Source organism: Silene latifolia, chromosome X (genome assembly GCF_048544455.1).
Source record: "Silene latifolia isolate original U9 population chromosome X, ASM4854445v1, whole genome shotgun sequence".
Lineage (NCBI taxonomy): Eukaryota > Viridiplantae > Streptophyta > Magnoliopsida > Caryophyllales > Caryophyllaceae > Silene > Silene latifolia.
The window spans coordinates 38579333-38595590 of record NC_133537.1 but is presented as its reverse complement, the minus strand read 5'-3'; the positions used below and the strand labels follow the sequence as shown (position 1 = coordinate 38595590).

Here is a 16258-nt window from a genome sequence, read left to right as displayed (position 1 = left end):
AGCAAATGTATAGAATTGAATGAAATGGAGGAAGTATGAAGTATTCTTTGACCTTACATGTACTGTACCATGCGGTAAGAAAAGTAACTAGACGATAAGTTTATAATGAGAATTATGTATGCTTATAATAACATATGCATGGAGTTAGTTTTTAATCCATCAGGTCAAACATGTCGGGTTCGACCCTTAGAGTGTCGTGGGTCGTCGGATTGCATATTATTTACGAGACTTGACCGTATAATGAGTCAAACGTTATAGGGTTTAGGGGCCGGGTCGGGTTAAGCTTTAACAAGTTGGTTGTAACACATGATTACTGCTTTTGGACGAGTTACACGAGTTTTAAATTAGTTTTATTTATTTTATTTTTTCCGGTGAAAATTAAGTTAGTTTTAAACTAGTTACCAAAATATAAACTTAGCGAAGTGGGTGGACCGTGTGGGTCATTCCAATGGGTCAACACCAAAAACCAAACTTAGGTAAAGAAGCATTGTTTTTTTTGGTGTTGACCAGGAGTATCCTCTATCGACAGCTTGTTTAAGAGATGAGAGTCTTTACCACTAACACCAGCCAACTTTGGTAGGTAAAGAAGCATTGTTGACAATAACAAAACATGCAAGGTGCAACCGTTAGGTAGTTCATTCGTCCTCGACGACATTCAGATCAGTTGACCCCCGCGCTTTAAAACAGACAAAATTAAACCCATAACAAAATCGCAAGCTTCAACAATGGCGGTCGTCACACCATTGTCCAAATACAAGCTTGTCTTTTTAGGCGATCAATCCGTCGGTAAAACTAGTATCATCACTCGCTTCATGTACGATAAATTCGACACCACTTACCAGGTCTTCTTTCCTTCTTTTTCCTTTTCTTTTTTTCTCATTTTCATTTGCGTACGATTGTTTAATTTTGCATGACCTAATTGATTCATTTAGGGTGAGATTGTTGATTTCTGGACATTATTTTAGATTGATCTTGATCATTTGTAATATCTATTTTTGAATGTTAAATGTTCTAATTATCGGAAAATTGAATAAGTTATGAATGTCGTTGTTTGATTAGATTGGGAAATTGTTGGATGTGCTACCCTGTTTTTATCTTTCTTAGGAATGATTATTGTGTTTGAGAGTCTCTTCAAACAATGGTGGAGCCGGGGATTTGAAGTTTGATGGGGCTAAAACATAAGAATACTACCTCCAATTCTCAGGAATTGCTTCATTTGTTTAAAATATAGTCGTCACAAATCTTAAAAAGTGGAGAAATTCCAAAGAATTAGACGGAGTAGTTCGGAAAATGTGGGTAAATTTGTAACTTAAATAGGGTAACTCATGATCAATTATTTACGTTCTCCTTATTTGGGGGGTCTCCGTCATATCTTTTGTTCCCGTTTTAAGTATGTACAAGCCGACAATCTTTCACATGTGCAAGTTGCTTTTTCACTTTTTGTATTTTTCAAAGCATGTCATCTCTAATATCTTTGATTTTTGTGTCAAAAGCAAACGTAAAGAATTGATCGGGATAAAGGGAATCTCTCCTTTTATTTTTTTTTACTAAAATGATTTCAATGATTTCATATGCTTAGGACCTTAGGGGGTCGACATCCCCTGCGAGCCTCCCGGCCTCCCTTAATCCATCACTGGTATGAGATGGTTTCGTAAGCGGGTTGTAGGCTCAAATTCCTTCTTTATATTTTGTTTTATTTGCACTACTTGACGTCCAACAGTTCCAAGCCTCAAAAATTAACCCTTGGGACCCTTTTAATAGTTAACACACTCTTCCATGAAGCAATGGTCGCAGAGTATTTAGCTACCTTGATAATTGACATTAAACGATAAATGAGTACCCGTATTAATCAGAAGTTCCGAACAAGATGCTGGATGTGATAGTGAAATGAGGAACTTTAATAATCCTTTGTAACTCACATGCTACAGTTTTATGACTTTAGTTAGGTTACTTCAACTTGTTGACATTGTTACAGAATAATCTTAAAACCACTTGCTTAGACTCTTTTTTCCTGAATAAACATAGGCTGTCATCTGAGTACTTCCGTTATGGACTGATACAATTTGATGAGAATCAATATTCAGTTCAGCCATTTCTTGGAAGTCAATCATCACCTTATGTTATGGGTTATGCTTATTCTTATAGCTCTTGGTTTGATTACTTTCTCTTGCTTATTCATACTACAAACTAATACTATGCATTGTCAATTGCGTTCAGGCTACTATTGGCATAGACTTCTTGTCAAAGACAATGTATCTTGAAGATCGAACAGTGCGGTTGCAACTCTGGTAGGATGCTTTTCTTTTCTCTTAAATCAGTCTGAGTCAATGTCGGGAAAACTTGCAAATTTGTAACGTGTTCCTTACGTAATCTGAGCTGACATTTTCTCATAGGAGACACGAAAAAGAAATTTGAATTTTATGTTCTTTGATTTGATTGAATGCCAGTTATTTGGGACAAACACAACAAACTATCCTGTAAACAGACATTTTGTTATCCCTAGTTTGCTGCCTATCACTAACTGATTTAAAATGTTCTGCAGGGATACTGCTGGACAGGAAAGGTTTCGGAGTTTAATTCCTAGCTATATCAGAGATTCATCTGTTGCTGTTGTCGTCTATGATGTTGCCAGTGAGTGCCACTGACTTCTGATGTTAATCTTGGGGTTTATTGACTTCGACATTGCATAGATATTTCCTGAACATATGTGATTCATGATACCCTGACAATATTTTTTCAAAATTTAGTACATTTGCATAAAGTCCAGGAAAAATATAGATGGATTTGGATTTTGCCTTCACTAATATGTTGGGAGTAATATTGTGGCAACTGTTTTCCTGCAGATAGGCAGTCATTTCTGAACACAACAAAATGGTTTGAGGAAGTAAGAACAGAACGTGGAAGCGACGTGATTATTGTCCTAGTCGGGAATAAAACTGATCTAGTTGAAAAACGGTATGATTCTTCTTTTTGTTAAGTTTGTACCTTTTTCCCCGTTGATTTACCTCACAATCACATTGATTTTTCAAAACGACAATTCATATCAGTTGACTCCCTATCCCCATATAATTTCACGATGAAGGCTTTGCTTTCCAGTTCTACACTTCTACTAGCTATTATTCCGTGACTAATAATAACTAGAGGTGGCAATCGGGTCAATCAAGTCGGGTTTGGGCCGGGTCACGTCGGGTCGGGTCATTTTGGGTCAAATGATGTATCGGGTCGGGTCGGGTCATTATCGGGACCGATAACTTAATCGCATTACTATATCTTTTTTACCATTAAATTTAGTTTTTAACCTATTATTTGGTTTAATTACTTCATTACTAAGTCAAACATATCAATCTAAACACAAAATCACTTTCATTTTGATCAAAATTAAGCTTAATAGTTATCGGGTCATCAATTTAATCGGGTCAACATCGGGACGGGTCAATATCGGGTCGGGTCTGGGTCGGGTTCGGGTCACTGACAATCGGGTCGGGTCGGGTCGGGTTACGGGTCGCCACCGGGTCGGTTTCGGGCCGCAGTATTTTTCGGGCCTTGTGGGGTCGGGTTTGCTCGGGTTCGGATCAGGTCAGACTTACCAGCTCTACTAATAACTAGGATAGGTATCTGTAATGTGCATCATAAGTCCACTGCTTTAATGGGTAAAAGATGGAATGTTTTGTTAAAATCTTAGTCAATTATGGTTATATTTATCGACATTGAACAGGCAAGTCTCTATAGATGAAGGAGATAGCAAGGCCCGCGAATCAGGGGCGATGTTCCTTGAGACTAGCGCAAAAGCAGGTTTCAACATCAAGGTATACTTGTCTCGAGATTTTGTATGTACCTGATACCTTGTATCTCTAATATGCTGCACTAAAATAGTAAAATTACCCCAATGGACGTGGACACGTGGTTCCTCCATCCCGCAAAATAAACGGATCCAGACAATGCATTTTCAAAAAGTTACATAGTCGCAACCTGTGAACGCATCCCAGGCAAGCATGTTCAGCGGCCAGAAAATTTAATTGGTCCCCGATTGTGTTTAAGCCTGCATGTAATCACCTCTAATTTTGAATGAACTTGTAACAGCCTTTGTTTCGCAAGATCGCCTCTGCCTTGCCAGGAATGGAAACTCTTTCATCGTTTAAACAGGAGAATATGGTTGATGTCAACTTGAAATCTCACAACAACGCGTCATCCCAAGCGGAACAATCGGGAGGTGGTTGCATGTGCTAAGTGGTGGAGAGGTCCAGGTGTAGTTGTTTTAAAATGGAAATGAGATTTGTGACCTATTTGTTTATAATTGTGTATTAATGATAAATGGACATATTGTATTTGATTTTAAAATGTGATTCTATAGAGTATGCCTGTTTGTCATGTACTCTGTTGCATTCAGATATCATTTTTCCAGTTGCAACATACAAATAGTTGATGAGCTTTGAAGAAAACATCTGCTCGGATTGATTGTTTTAATTTTACGGCATTGCTCGATTCTAATAACTGAATTTTAGATGTTTGATTTATATTTATATGATACTCAACACTGCACCCCAATTGTTTTATAAAGGTTTTTAAGGCCCTGTGACTGTATCTTGAATCCACATCAGCCAAATTTCTCATTCAATAATTAGATCAGGCTGTGACGATCGATTTTCAGTTCATGACGAAAAGCAAGACTAAGACTAAAACCAATACTTTATAGTACTATGCAACGATGCGAAAATTTTGTTTGGGATTAGGGAATATATATGAATTCAAGGAACATAAGATAAAGAGTTAGGACAACTGGAGAATGCTCAACCATGGATGTAGCCGACTTGTCGAACTCTTAGAGTCAAGTAGATCAATACTAAGGTTCCCATACTCGACCTGTGAACATGAAAAGACCATGCTTCAGTTCATCATTAAACAGTTAAGCACACTCTAAAGCGACTCATGACTGTATTTTTGGTAGAACTTTTCTGTTCACCAGCAACGATGTAGACGGGTTTTGGTAACTTGGTATGCATAGAAAAATAAAGAAAAGCAAGAAGATTAAAGCAAATAGCTTACAGAATTGAGAAGAGGATGACTACATGTCTAGAGTCGAACAAACTCGGACGTTTACATTTTCTCCCTCTGTTTTCATGACCGCGTTCTAGTCCTTGTTTTTCTGCCAGGGTATGGTCTTATTAATGTGAGTTTAGCTAGAAGAAATTTAAAAATATTGTGAATTTTAATTAGTCACCTACCCACCTTGATGTACTTATTTAGAATTCACCCAGAATATTTCGAAAAAGTTTAGAGATAATGAATGCACACAGAAAAGTTTCTAGTTATGTCCTGTTTGTATAAATAGCTCAAATGTAGTAAACACCTTTAGCATCAAACTTGAGTAACATGAGTATGTGATTCATCAAAGGCTGTATTGGTTCTCTTCCCAATCCCATCTGAAAGCTGTTCTGTCTACGCAATGGCTTCTGCTAGGAGAAAAACATACACACACACACACAATTTAACGACATTGGTTGATAAGTTGATTATCGACCTAGCAAAGCTAACCAGACTACGACTGACTCGTTACCAGAAATTATACGATAACATTGTATGACGTGAATTCAGATGACCTTCTCTCTCTGTCCCAACTCGGAAGACAGCGTACTCAGATGATCCGCCTATGAGGTCGGTCTAGCTTAGACCTGACAAAACTAATCTGATAAAATAAGATGTGTAACCTGAAATGGCCCCACCCGATCTCTACCACTTTTGAACTAACCCAACCCAATCCAACCCAAAATGATCAGACATGAATGCAAACATATACTCGAATTGATTAGAAACTGAATTTGACAGGTTTGAATAAGGTACAGTAGTCTGTAGTCATCTGAAGTCAGAGGGTGAAAATTGAAAAGTAGAGAATCGGGAGAACTCACAGTTAATGCAATGTCGGTTTTAATGTTGCCACAAGTATCACGATTAGTTTCCAAAACATCAGTAGATCCCTGCTCGATATCCACTTTGACTACGAAAGGCGGAAATGAATCTGAAATATCCATATCAACAGTCGGACCCTCTAACTGTGATCCGAATTGCGCAGTGTTTGCTCCTGTGGCTTCCTCAGTCAACACCAAGATATGGCAATATTCCTGTTCCACTTCCTCAACATACATTTTAGACCCCTTTTGTGAGTCGAGTTAACAATCTTAATTAATGTTGTATTGTTTCGTTTCACAGTACTGCTCAATTACGTCCATTATATTGCAGAACTAATTCGTCTACTTGTACTTAGACAACTAGCAAGCTCAACCACTTCTATATTAGTCATTAAATATATAAGTAAAACGAATGGACCAAATCACTGACGAAACCAGGATTTACAATATCAGGGTGGGGGTTAACAACTTTTCGGTAAAAAAAAAAAAATGTGGATTATTTCCAATGAATTATTAATCTTATACGGAGGAGTTACAAAAATAAGTGAAATTGCGACAATAAACATAATATGAAAAATTTAGGCAACAAAAATACAAAATGTAAGTCACTGAACATAAATAAAAATAAAGTAATACTAGTACAAACCTGTTCTCTGCTATCAGTCGCCATTTTGTAGACAGCAAATATGTAACAGTAGAAATAAAGACAGGAAATAAAATATGGCTAAAATGCAATATAAGTGATTGATAATTGATACGTACTGTATAAATAAATATATATATATATATATATGCGGAGTAGTATAATTTTGGAAGGACGATAAAGTGAAGAGAAAGAGCGAGGGAGGAGAAGAATGAACGTTAAGAGTTCAGAAGGTAGGGGTCTCATCCTCATGGTTATGATAAATACTCGCAACACTTCCCGTTCAAAACGTAAAGAACCTGGTGATTAGGAGAGAGGGAGTACAAAAACTTATGGTGACTTGGTATCTATACAAATATACAATTTTGCAAGTCTTCTTTGTGACGGGTATATCCGTCACAAGTTTGCAACGGGTTAAATACTACCCACATGGGTAGATAAGACAAAACAGAATGTTACTCCCTAGGCAATTTGCTTTTGTCTTATCTCCCCATTTGGGTAATGTTCGACCCGTCGCAAACTTGTGACGGATATACCCGTCAAAAATGAGAATATGTGATTTGCAAGTACTACAAAAGCTCTGCATGTGATTGCTCACACTCACGGAGTCACGGGTCATCTACTGTTTTGCTCAAGACCCACAACTTGTACCCACAATCCTACCAACCGACCATTTTCCTTGTGATTGTTTTTATTCGGGTATAGTAAAACAGCAGAAATGCTTGGTAAAAAAAAACTAGGTAATCCAATTTTGTATACCGGGACAAAGATCTAAACTCGACAAAATGATTTTAGGATTGCCGCTTCACGACCATCTCTAACTATGACTTATTCTACGTACTTCGTAACAACTAAATACATTTATGTTTTAATCTTATTCCTCATTATTCATCACATTTCTCCCTTTTAATTAAAGATTTTATTATTATTATTATTATTATTATTATTATTATTATTATTATAAAAATGGTACCACTTTTATTAAAATAATGTCAAAAGTTTACAAAAAAAGGCATATTAAAATAATAATAATATAAAAAAAAAAATGACAATCGAAGTTAGACGGGCCAATCATTTCGGGATAGATTTAGTTTTTAGGCATATTTAACACGGTTCAATAATTGGGCACGGGCATAGCCGTTGAAAACATCCAAGTATTCTCCTTACGAATACTATGATCAGTCATCAGTGTCAGCTATTGCTGGTGAAGTCCGTCACTGAATAATAATATCCGTAACCTACTTTTAAAACATCCAAGTTAGCATCAAAACAGCCCTTACAGCGGGAATCCAACTGTACAAGCCATCCAAGTAGTATACATTTCCACAGCCTAAATAATTATGTTTATCTCCTTCCGATTGTCGAAAGGAAGAACAGAATACAAAGTGTTAATAATATCAAAATTTGAGAAAATAAATCAGTCCTAAATATGACAATACTAACTACTAGGCCTAGCTCAAGTTAATATTAGCAAGGGACTCGTAAAACAAGATGTACCCATGGTCAGTGTTACTAGAGTACTCCTGTGATGACCCGAAGAACGTCTGTACAGCAGACTCATCGATCATCTCCACATTCTCATCGTCAAAAAACAGCCAGTGGTTATGGCTTTTCACCAAGCTTACATAGTGTCCATGGTTGGGTCCACTACCGACATGAACAACAACGGCAAACAACGAGTATTCTCTGTCTGTGTCTTCCACGGTTTCACTCAGTTTTAGCTCGAGAGGGAAAACTACTCTGTAGGATAGTTTCTTGTAGCGCCCTAGCTGTTCGATATACTTAAAACGCTTCAAATGGATGACTAGGATATGGGGTGGCTTTTTAATCTTCATCCTCTTTTGGGCCTCCTGCAAACTGGACCACCGACGATCGTATGTTAGCTGGTAGCTCAGTAAATTTTTAATATTTCCAACAGGGGGTTAAATATTTACCGATATGATTAGTAATATCAAATATTCAGAAGTATCTGGGTTGGCCCAAAGCAAGGTGGTCTTGCTATTCTGGAAATAACAAATCATTTTGGGTATACAAGACGTCTATGGTACGACTCGTACGAGTGTAAACCTATTTCATAATAATTTAGGCTAACTGATTAGTGATTACTATACACCATAGAAAACTGATATTAACATTTACGATTCTTAGCATGGGGGAATTCGTGCAAACGAGTAAGGAATAGCACTTCCTAAAATAAACAAGATTCTAACTTTGTTAAAGCTAGAAGTAGCAACATAAAAGAAATGTTTGATATCAGCCCCTCCAATCAGTTAATCTTGTTGAATATGGCTAAAAATAGTTAGCGTATGTTTAAAGATTTTTTCCCCAGAACTATAATACTAAGCATTTGGAAAACATACACTGTTCACTAACCTGGAGCATTTGTCACAGAAGAATTTGTCTTCAGCATTCAAGGTTTCAGTAGAACTGAAATTTTTGAGACAGCTTGTGATGGAACTGTTCTGTTCAATATCAAGGCTCAAGTCAAAAAAGGTTTCATCCCTTGCTGTTACCGTCTCGCACCGCAAACATCTTGTTTCGTTTGTCAAAATTCCCTGATCACATAGTCAAGCATGCTTATAAGGATATACAGATTATACACAACTTTTTTTTTTCTCCGATCTTCTACTGTTATGAAAATAAACATGCTATACTTCTGATACATCTTGGGTTTGTGTTTTGACATGTAAACACAAGGGAAATAGTCGCTTGAACTAAATTCAGTATCAAGGCACAATGTAGAGCAATTAACGCACTCCACAACACCAAAAATAAGCCCATATCGGCTTAGCCGGTAAAGTAATGACCTGGTTTTGAGACCTGTTAGTATTAAACCTACATTTGGTGGCTCCCTTTACGGCAAAAACAATATCCCAGAAACACAAATGTACAAAAGAGTCACCTGAAAATTTTTGTGCACCCAAGTAACTAGAGGTTCCTTCTGAGGGGCATTGACCTGGACACTTCCTGGTCCATTTGCAGCTTTCTCAGTTTCCTGATCACTTTTAGCAGACTTTGCCTCTTTTTCCAGTATGTCAACAAGTTCATTCAGCAAAAAGTTCAAGAATTCATGGGCATCCTATCCAGAAAAACAATAAACAGCAAGTGTGATTGTGTGAATATCATAGAGATCCATCTACTACAAACTATGTTACTCAGTCTCCAAGATGGGCAAGAGTGTTCAAGTGACAGACTCGACTGAAAAAGTCTTATGTTTTAGGTTAAAATGAAGTGTCCAAGTGCGGTACCCCATTTAAGTGTCAATTTTGAAACACGTGTAAGCTAGATAATATCAAGAGTCAAGTTAGAGACTAAAAATAACAATAGAAAATATGAATTTTGTTTCATGAGAATGCAACAAAAGAAGGATGAAGAACTTCACAGGAAATCACACCATTTTGTTTTTGTAAATACATCCCAAAATTTCTGACCAAACATTTGAGCTTCTTATAATGTGAAGAAGCAATGGTGAACATGAATCATCCGTGCAATCTTCACTATTGGTCACTCCAAAACAGCATATTTGTCATTTCGATACACAGTAAGATGGCATCTATCAAGCTCCTTCAAACCCCCATGGGTAGGAGCCTTTGAGGCATTTAGATAATGTTCTTTTATAAGGACTTCACGTAGCACAAACCAACCAAATAGACGCTCTTTGGCTCTTGTAATAGGTGAGGAATAGTCAATTGATGCATTGACTAGTGGTTGATTGATTGTCTCTCACTTCCACTACCAACTCCGTGTGATATACGTAAACATGTAACATGAACAGCTTGTGAAGATACTGGCACTGAAACCACTGAACCCCGTACAAATAAAGACCTGATTAACAGAAAAATAAGTACCTGGTGCATATAGCTGCGAAAAAGCTCATTTTGTTTCTTTAATCTTTGGACAAAGCGTTTAGGAGCAATAACCCCTGTTTTCTTCTTTTGCGAATTTATCTAAAAATTCGAGATAAAACATTAGTGGTTCCGAAAATAATCTGAAAAGCAAATGTGAGATAAAATTTTAAAACGAATACAGAGTATTTATCAATGCTAAAAGGAATATTAGCAGCTTTAAAGAGATCAAGATCACAACCAAGATTCAACAATACAGCCAATTTAGCAACTACCGCTTCTTGTAAATTAACAACTCCTTGGATTTTTATGCTTTTATCTTGATAAATTTACGGAGCAGACTATGGCAACATGCACAAATAAAATTGTTCACAAACAGAATGGAATCATGTACAAGCGAATTAGCACCTAGTCATTGGTAATATCAAGAAGCTAAAACAGAAACAACATAAATTTGTAATTGGCAAATAAGGCATAACGGCATAACCATAAGACCAATTGTGGGAAAGAAGTTTAGGGCCCATAGCAAGATGGCAGACTATATCATGGAGTTCTGATGTTTAAAAAGAAATAATTATATCACAAAGAGATGCGGACAATTGTTTACCTGAGAAAACAGGTCAGCCAAGCAGGTCAGGAGATTCTCCTCAGCGTCAACCGTATTTTTGTTACTTGTGTAGTATTCTAGCAACTGCTCTCGGAACGGGACACAAAAATATAAAGCCTGCAAATTGAAAAGATGAGGACTACTTGCCAAACTAGATATGCCTACTGATTACTGAAGTGTTTATATTTCGCATCCCTCAAGTTTTATATATAAGAGAAGCTATGAACATATACTATAATTTACTGAAAAGTGAAATCCATATATGGGTAGATGTTTGATACAGGAGACTGGGAATGGCCTTTTGTAAAAAGTTACACTTTGCAATGATGATTGAATTTAAACTCTAGAAGATAACCTTTATTTAATGATTTAGAGTGCATCTTCGTGACTCAATGCTAGAGCCAATAGGTTACAAGGATAAAGTTGGTACAAGAGAAGTTTTGGCCTAAGCTGAAAAGCATCACATACCAGCTACGAGTATGATTTAAAGCGATTCCTTCAAGGTCGCAGGAATAATAAGTTATTTCCCATGTTTACCACCAGAATCAGGTGACAATATGCACTAGCTATTGTTTTGTAAGACTATCTTGGCAAGTCTTCTGCCGCTATGTCCATATTTCCTCCTTATAAGACCACCGGAACAACAACATATCTCCAGCATCCGCAGCTTATTACTGTGACGGTTTTTATACTTACGACCTTGAAGTTTCAGTAAGCTGACTCCTCACTTGTTACATGTATATATTAACATGTGAACAAACATGGTTATTTCATATCAAATTCAATAACTACTTACTGGCTTACTGCATTCCCAACATCAGAAACAACTTATTTCTGAGATGGCAGCATGAATGCGTATTAGCCATAACTACAGAACAGCATATGTTCAGGAAGCACCGCAAAGAGTAGGTAGTAGAACAAAAAATACAAAGTCATAGCATTTCAAGTTCTGAGTCTTATGACATATTGGGTAAAACAGCCTCGCTCCAACACTACACTTTAAGTTACATTTCACCATCCACCAGTGATAAAATCAACTTGCTTACAGCTTAACCAGTCACAAGTTATTTCTTCGCCAGACACCCGATTACAAACACAATAATCCCAAAAAAAAAAAAATACCTCAACTCGAAAACATTCATAAACCCACGTGTGATACATCCACAATTGGGTACAATGAGCTTTAGAGTGGTATTTAAATTGCATAAAAACTGCCTCAAATCTTTTCAGACTAGGGCTTTCTTTTTGTAGAAGGATAAGTATACTTTCAAATAGAAAAACAGTAGTCACCTACTCAAGGATACATTATATCATATACATGTATCAAAAGATGACCAGAATTTTTTCAATCTCCTTTCATCACTCTCCAACGACTTATAAATGTAACATACCCACAACTTCGAAGCCAAAAAGTTGATAGCTATGTCTTCCAAACGAACAAAAATTTTATAACTGCAACAACTATAGTTACTAATCCCACAACTTCAAAATGTTTTCCGTGTCCCTATTGAGAAATGTTTACAGATAAAAATCACGTGTTTCCTCGAATCTTGGCTCTCATACATCTTAACCGGCTCACATTCTACTCTAACCTTTATTCACCTGACAATCTGAATCCAACATGAATCATCCTTCTTACTGTTCAAAATTTGCTAAATTCATATCCTTTACAAACTATGAACAAATTTATCATCTGGTATTTTCACCCTAGATGCTAAAATTGAATCCTGTACAACCCCAGATGACAGAATTAATATTTACCAATTCCCAACAACAATATTACCCTAGTGCCTCAAGGACTCGTGCAAATTGCGGGATAAGGGGTGGTCGGATATACGCAACCTTATCCTTGTGCTAAAAATATCACGAATCCCAATTACTAACACCAAATCCTAAATAAACAAAACAAAAAAAAAATGATATCCACATATCCTAATAACAAAATTGAATCTCTTACAAACTCGAGAAGACAATTCAATCATCCAAATATACTCTTATGACAAAATTGATCTTTCACAAATCCCCTAGAACACAAAACTGAATCTTTCGCAAATCTCATATAATAAAAACTGAATCTTTCAAATACCCAAAACACAAAATGGAATCTTTCACAAATCCCGTATTACAAAACTGAATCTTTGACAAATCCCAGATGAGAAACATAAAGAAATAAGAGAAAAATGAAGAAGATTAGAGAAAGAAACCTGTAAAACACTGTTACAATAACAAGTATTGCCAAAATTTTCCAAACCAAAGTAACGTTCACCCTCTGGAAATTGCTCACCAAGAGCTTTCTCAAGTTTCGAACCTGCGGCACCCATCACCACCTCATTCACCCACCTTTCTCCTCTCTCTCTCTCTCTCTCTCACAACCCTCTTTGTTCAATTTTGTGGGGAAAAAGGGATTAAATTGATGGAAAGATGAATTTTTTTTAGAAGAAATGTTGAAGATTTTACATTGATTATAAAGAAAATGGGCAAATTTAGAGGTGGGTGGGTTGAAATGTTAATGAAATTGATGATTGAAAGATGAAATTGGTGAAATGGGGTTCAGATCTCATATATGAGAAGGAAGAAGGTAGAAGAAAGTCATGTCGCGTTTATGAAGGATATCCGATACAGATTTTGCGTAATGCGTATTTTCCCCCTTTTTGTTGGGTTTTGGGTTGTTAATCTAGTTTGCGTTGTTGTTTGTAAGGAATAAGGGTGTTAATGAGAGGAGATAACTCGCGATTTACTCGAGATCGGCTCGATCAAACCTCGATACGTGCGAGTTTGGCTCGGGCTCGACTCAAGAGCTTAACGAGTCAAACCGAACAAAGGCCGGCTCGACTCGAAAAGATCATAATTATATTTTATAAAAATATTTTATCATAATTATATTTTTCTATCACATAATCAAATGTCTCGCTGGTTTGCCAAATATTTTTACGTATAACCTTCGAGCCTTGTTATTGAAAATATCGAAAGAAAAAAAAATAAAAAAAATACAATTTTATATAGGCTCGAGTTTGGCTCGAGCTCGCGTTAAAGCTCGCAAGCTTTATAACGAGCATATTTTTTTCAAGCTTGGGTAAGCTCGAGATCGGCTCGAGCTCGAGTTTTGGTTCTTGAGCACAAGCCGAGCAAGGCCAACCTCGGGCTCGGCTCGGCTCGTTAAAGCCCTAGTAAGGAACGCTTTTCTATGCTTACAAAATACAAAATAAATAAATAAAGGGTGCTGATTTTTTTCACATTTTACTCACGTAGTACATTGTTGACGATTATACCCCTTTCATTTCCCCAACCATTTTCCCTCTCTAACTTCTCTCTAATTGTATTCTTTCTAATTTCAAACCTCCATTACCCTCTAATTTCACAAACCCGTTACTGTGACGGTTGTTGTAGACGTTGGGTGAGAGGATTCGACGGCTAACAAGGTCGCCGGCGGTGGGGATCCGATGGTGTTGTACTGGTTGATTAATAATTTACATTATTCTGCATCTATTACATTACATTATAATGTATACTCTTAATACATACATATGCACTATTGTGTACTAAATTGAGTATTTACCTTCTTATGCATCACAACTACATTGAATATTTCTTTTTCTTGTTCAATGGAGTACATTGAACTCCAAAATACATACATATGCTACATACATATGCTACACAGTACATATGCCGTTGTGTGCCTCTGTGTACTACATTAATTTTTCATTGCTTTGAATGATTTTTTTTAGTGTAGTACATCTGCCGGCCTGATGAACGAATCTGGCAACTACCTGTCGTCGTTCTCGCTTTTCCATATCGTCGACGACATCCGACTACACTAATATCCCCATCATTCCACGCCAATTAACAATAATTATTTTGAACATAAACTCTAATTAGAAAAAATACAAAAATATAACAAAGAGTCAATTTGATTATTAGTAATGGATAAATGAATTAAAACATGTTCTATATTCGAATAATCATTCATAAATCATACTCCCTCCTATCCATGGTTTTTTTCCCCTTTGAAGTGGGCACGGGGATTAAGGGTGGGGAGTATAATATTGATAAATATATGAGTGGGGTTTGGTAATTGGAGAGAGGTATGAATAATTATGATTAAATATTAATAAAGGTGATGGGTGGGGTTTGGTTATTGGAGAGAGGTAGGAATAATTAGAATTAAATATTAATAAAGTATATAGTGGGGTTTGGTGAGTGGAAAGAGGTAAGAGTATAATATTAATAAAAACTTTCTCAAAAAGGAAAGGGGAAGAAAACCTGAATAATCCGTTTTAGGAAATAGGGAAGAAAAGAGTGGATAGGAGGGAGTATAATTTTGCGAAGATTGAAAAAAGTTAAGATGTAACAATAGAAAGAAGGTGGAGAGAATTAGGGTTTGATTTTTTTTAGTAAGGGACTAAGGGTAGAGAAATGGAAAATTTGGTGCAAAATGTACTGAAATGAGTAAAATGCGTATTGCGAAAATAAATTCCGATAAATAAAATACGAAATACATTTTTACTTCGGCGTGAAATGATTTACGGTGATTTAGATAAGTTCGGTTTTTTGTTTTTAGGGTTGGAGAGAGTAGCTCTATGCCTCTATCCCATAACGATTTTGGTCCTTCTACTTGCATCATGGGGTTTAGTTGTGGGGGCAAAGTCGGCATTTCTCTCCCCTACCCGCCAACATAGCGGTTTTGCTCCTTTACACCTACGAAGTACTTATCAATAACCTTCGTACGCAAGTGAGTCGCTATGGGTGAAGTGGCTTACCCTATGCTACTGCAGCTTCTGTCTACTCTTACTAGGCTTCAATGTCATAAGGCCGTAGGTCATAAACCACATCAACAAAGGGAGGGACAAACAAAACACACTTCAACAAAGTTACAACTAAAGTCTAAAACGCACTTCAGACTCTTACCATACCAACCATAATCCTCCAACCACAATCCAGCACCATTTCACAAAAAATTAAGTCCCAACTACATATTCACAACCACATTCAACCACAACTTGCAAGATCAAGAAATCTTAGCAAATTATAAACAAATTATTTAAGAAAAAATATCTTGCATATATAAATCTTTTTTTTTTCCAGCTGTAATATGAAATGCAATTATATAATGATAAGGTTCACTAAGGGGTTGTTTGGTTGCCTTCCAAATTCATAGGAATTAGAAAATCATGGGAAGTAGCTAAATGAAGGTTTGTTTCGTTGCCCAATTCATGGGAAGTAGAACTTCCTATGGAACTCCAATTCCTACATCATGTAGAAA

General features: G+C 36.6%; 3 protein-coding genes across 6 annotated transcripts; 1 reads left to right on the top strand and 2 right to left on the bottom strand.

Moving 5' to 3' along the window:
• The first annotated feature begins 593 nt into the window (after window positions 1–593).
• On the top strand, window positions 594–4366 carry LOC141623245 (ras-related protein RABH1e-like). Its single transcript, XM_074439328.1, has 6 exons — window positions 594–842; window positions 2218–2288; window positions 2543–2631; window positions 2844–2955; window positions 3716–3806; window positions 4081–4366. Exons 1-6 carry the CDS (start codon window positions 726–728, stop codon window positions 4225–4227), a joined length of 627 nt encoding a protein of 208 aa, XP_074295429.1. The 5' UTR covers window positions 594–725; the 3' UTR covers window positions 4228–4366.
• A 211-nt stretch (window positions 4367–4577) lies between these two features.
• On the bottom strand, window positions 4578–6781 carry LOC141623246 (uncharacterized). 4 transcript variants are annotated; one of them, XM_074439329.1, is made up of 5 exons: window positions 6550–6708; window positions 5904–6116; window positions 5348–5453; window positions 5044–5143; window positions 4578–4860 (listed from the first exon to the last, which is right to left on the bottom strand). In XM_074439329.1, the coding sequence occupies exons 1-5, from the start codon at window positions 6571–6573 to the stop codon at window positions 4788–4790; spliced, it is 516 nt and encodes a 171-aa protein (XP_074295430.1). In that variant the 5' UTR covers window positions 6574–6708; the 3' UTR covers window positions 4578–4787. The 4 variants fall into 4 exon arrangements, with proteins under 4 accessions (XP_074295430.1, XP_074295431.1, XP_074295433.1 ...); XM_074439330.1 differs by having other exon boundaries at window positions 5348–5450; XM_074439332.1 differs by lacking the exon at window positions 5044–5143 and having other exon boundaries at window positions 5348–5450; window positions 6550–6781.
• A 1023-nt stretch (window positions 6782–7804) lies between these two features.
• LOC141623244 (ubiquitin carboxyl-terminal hydrolase 3) lies at window positions 7805–13646 on the bottom strand. Its single transcript, XM_074439327.1, has 6 exons — window positions 13203–13646; window positions 10999–11115; window positions 10395–10493; window positions 9449–9625; window positions 8920–9101; window positions 7805–8403 (listed from the first exon to the last, which is right to left on the bottom strand). Exons 1-6 carry the CDS (start codon window positions 13317–13319, stop codon window positions 7998–8000), a joined length of 1098 nt encoding a protein of 365 aa, XP_074295428.1. The 5' UTR covers window positions 13320–13646; the 3' UTR covers window positions 7805–7997.
• Between the last annotated feature and the right edge of the window lie 2612 nt (window positions 13647–16258).

What these genes read in the sequence shown, in the direction of transcription:
- LOC141623244 (XM_074439327.1), bottom strand. Translation starts at nt 13,319, where the DNA reads ATGGGTGCCGCAGGTTCGAAACTTGAGAAAGCTCTTGGTGAGCAATTT. An exon ending in ATTGTAACAGTGTTTTACAG is followed by an intron (nt 11,116 to 13,202) that starts GTTTCTTTCTCT and finishes TTCAATTTGCAG; the next exon opens with GCTTTATATTTTTGTGTCCC. An exon ending in TTCGCAGCTATATGCACCAG is followed by an intron (nt 9,626 to 10,394) that starts GTACTTATTTTT and finishes TTTTCTGGATAG; the next exon opens with GATGCCCATGAATTCTTGAA.
- LOC141623246 (XM_074439329.1), bottom strand. Translation starts at nt 6,573, where the DNA reads ATGGCGACTGATAGCAGAGAACAG. An exon ending in AAACCGACATTGCATTAACT is followed by an intron (nt 5,454 to 5,903) that starts GTGAGTTCTCCC and finishes TTTTTCTCCTAG; the next exon opens with CAGAAGCCATTGCGTAGACA. An exon ending in ACTCAAGTTTGATGCTAAAG is followed by an intron (nt 5,144 to 5,347) that starts GTGTTTACTACA and finishes ATACCCTGGCAG; the next exon opens with AAAAACAAGGACTAGAACGC.
- LOC141623245 (XM_074439328.1), top strand. Translation starts at nt 726, where the DNA reads ATGGCGGTCGTCACACCATTGTCCAAATACAAGCTTGTCTTTTTAGGC. An exon ending in AATTCGACACCACTTACCAG is followed by an intron (nt 843 to 2,217) that starts GTCTTCTTTCCT and finishes AATTGCGTTCAG; the next exon opens with GCTACTATTGGCATAGACTT. An exon ending in AAGCAGGTTTCAACATCAAG is followed by an intron (nt 3,807 to 4,080) that starts GTATACTTGTCT and finishes AACTTGTAACAG; the next exon opens with CCTTTGTTTCGCAAGATCGC.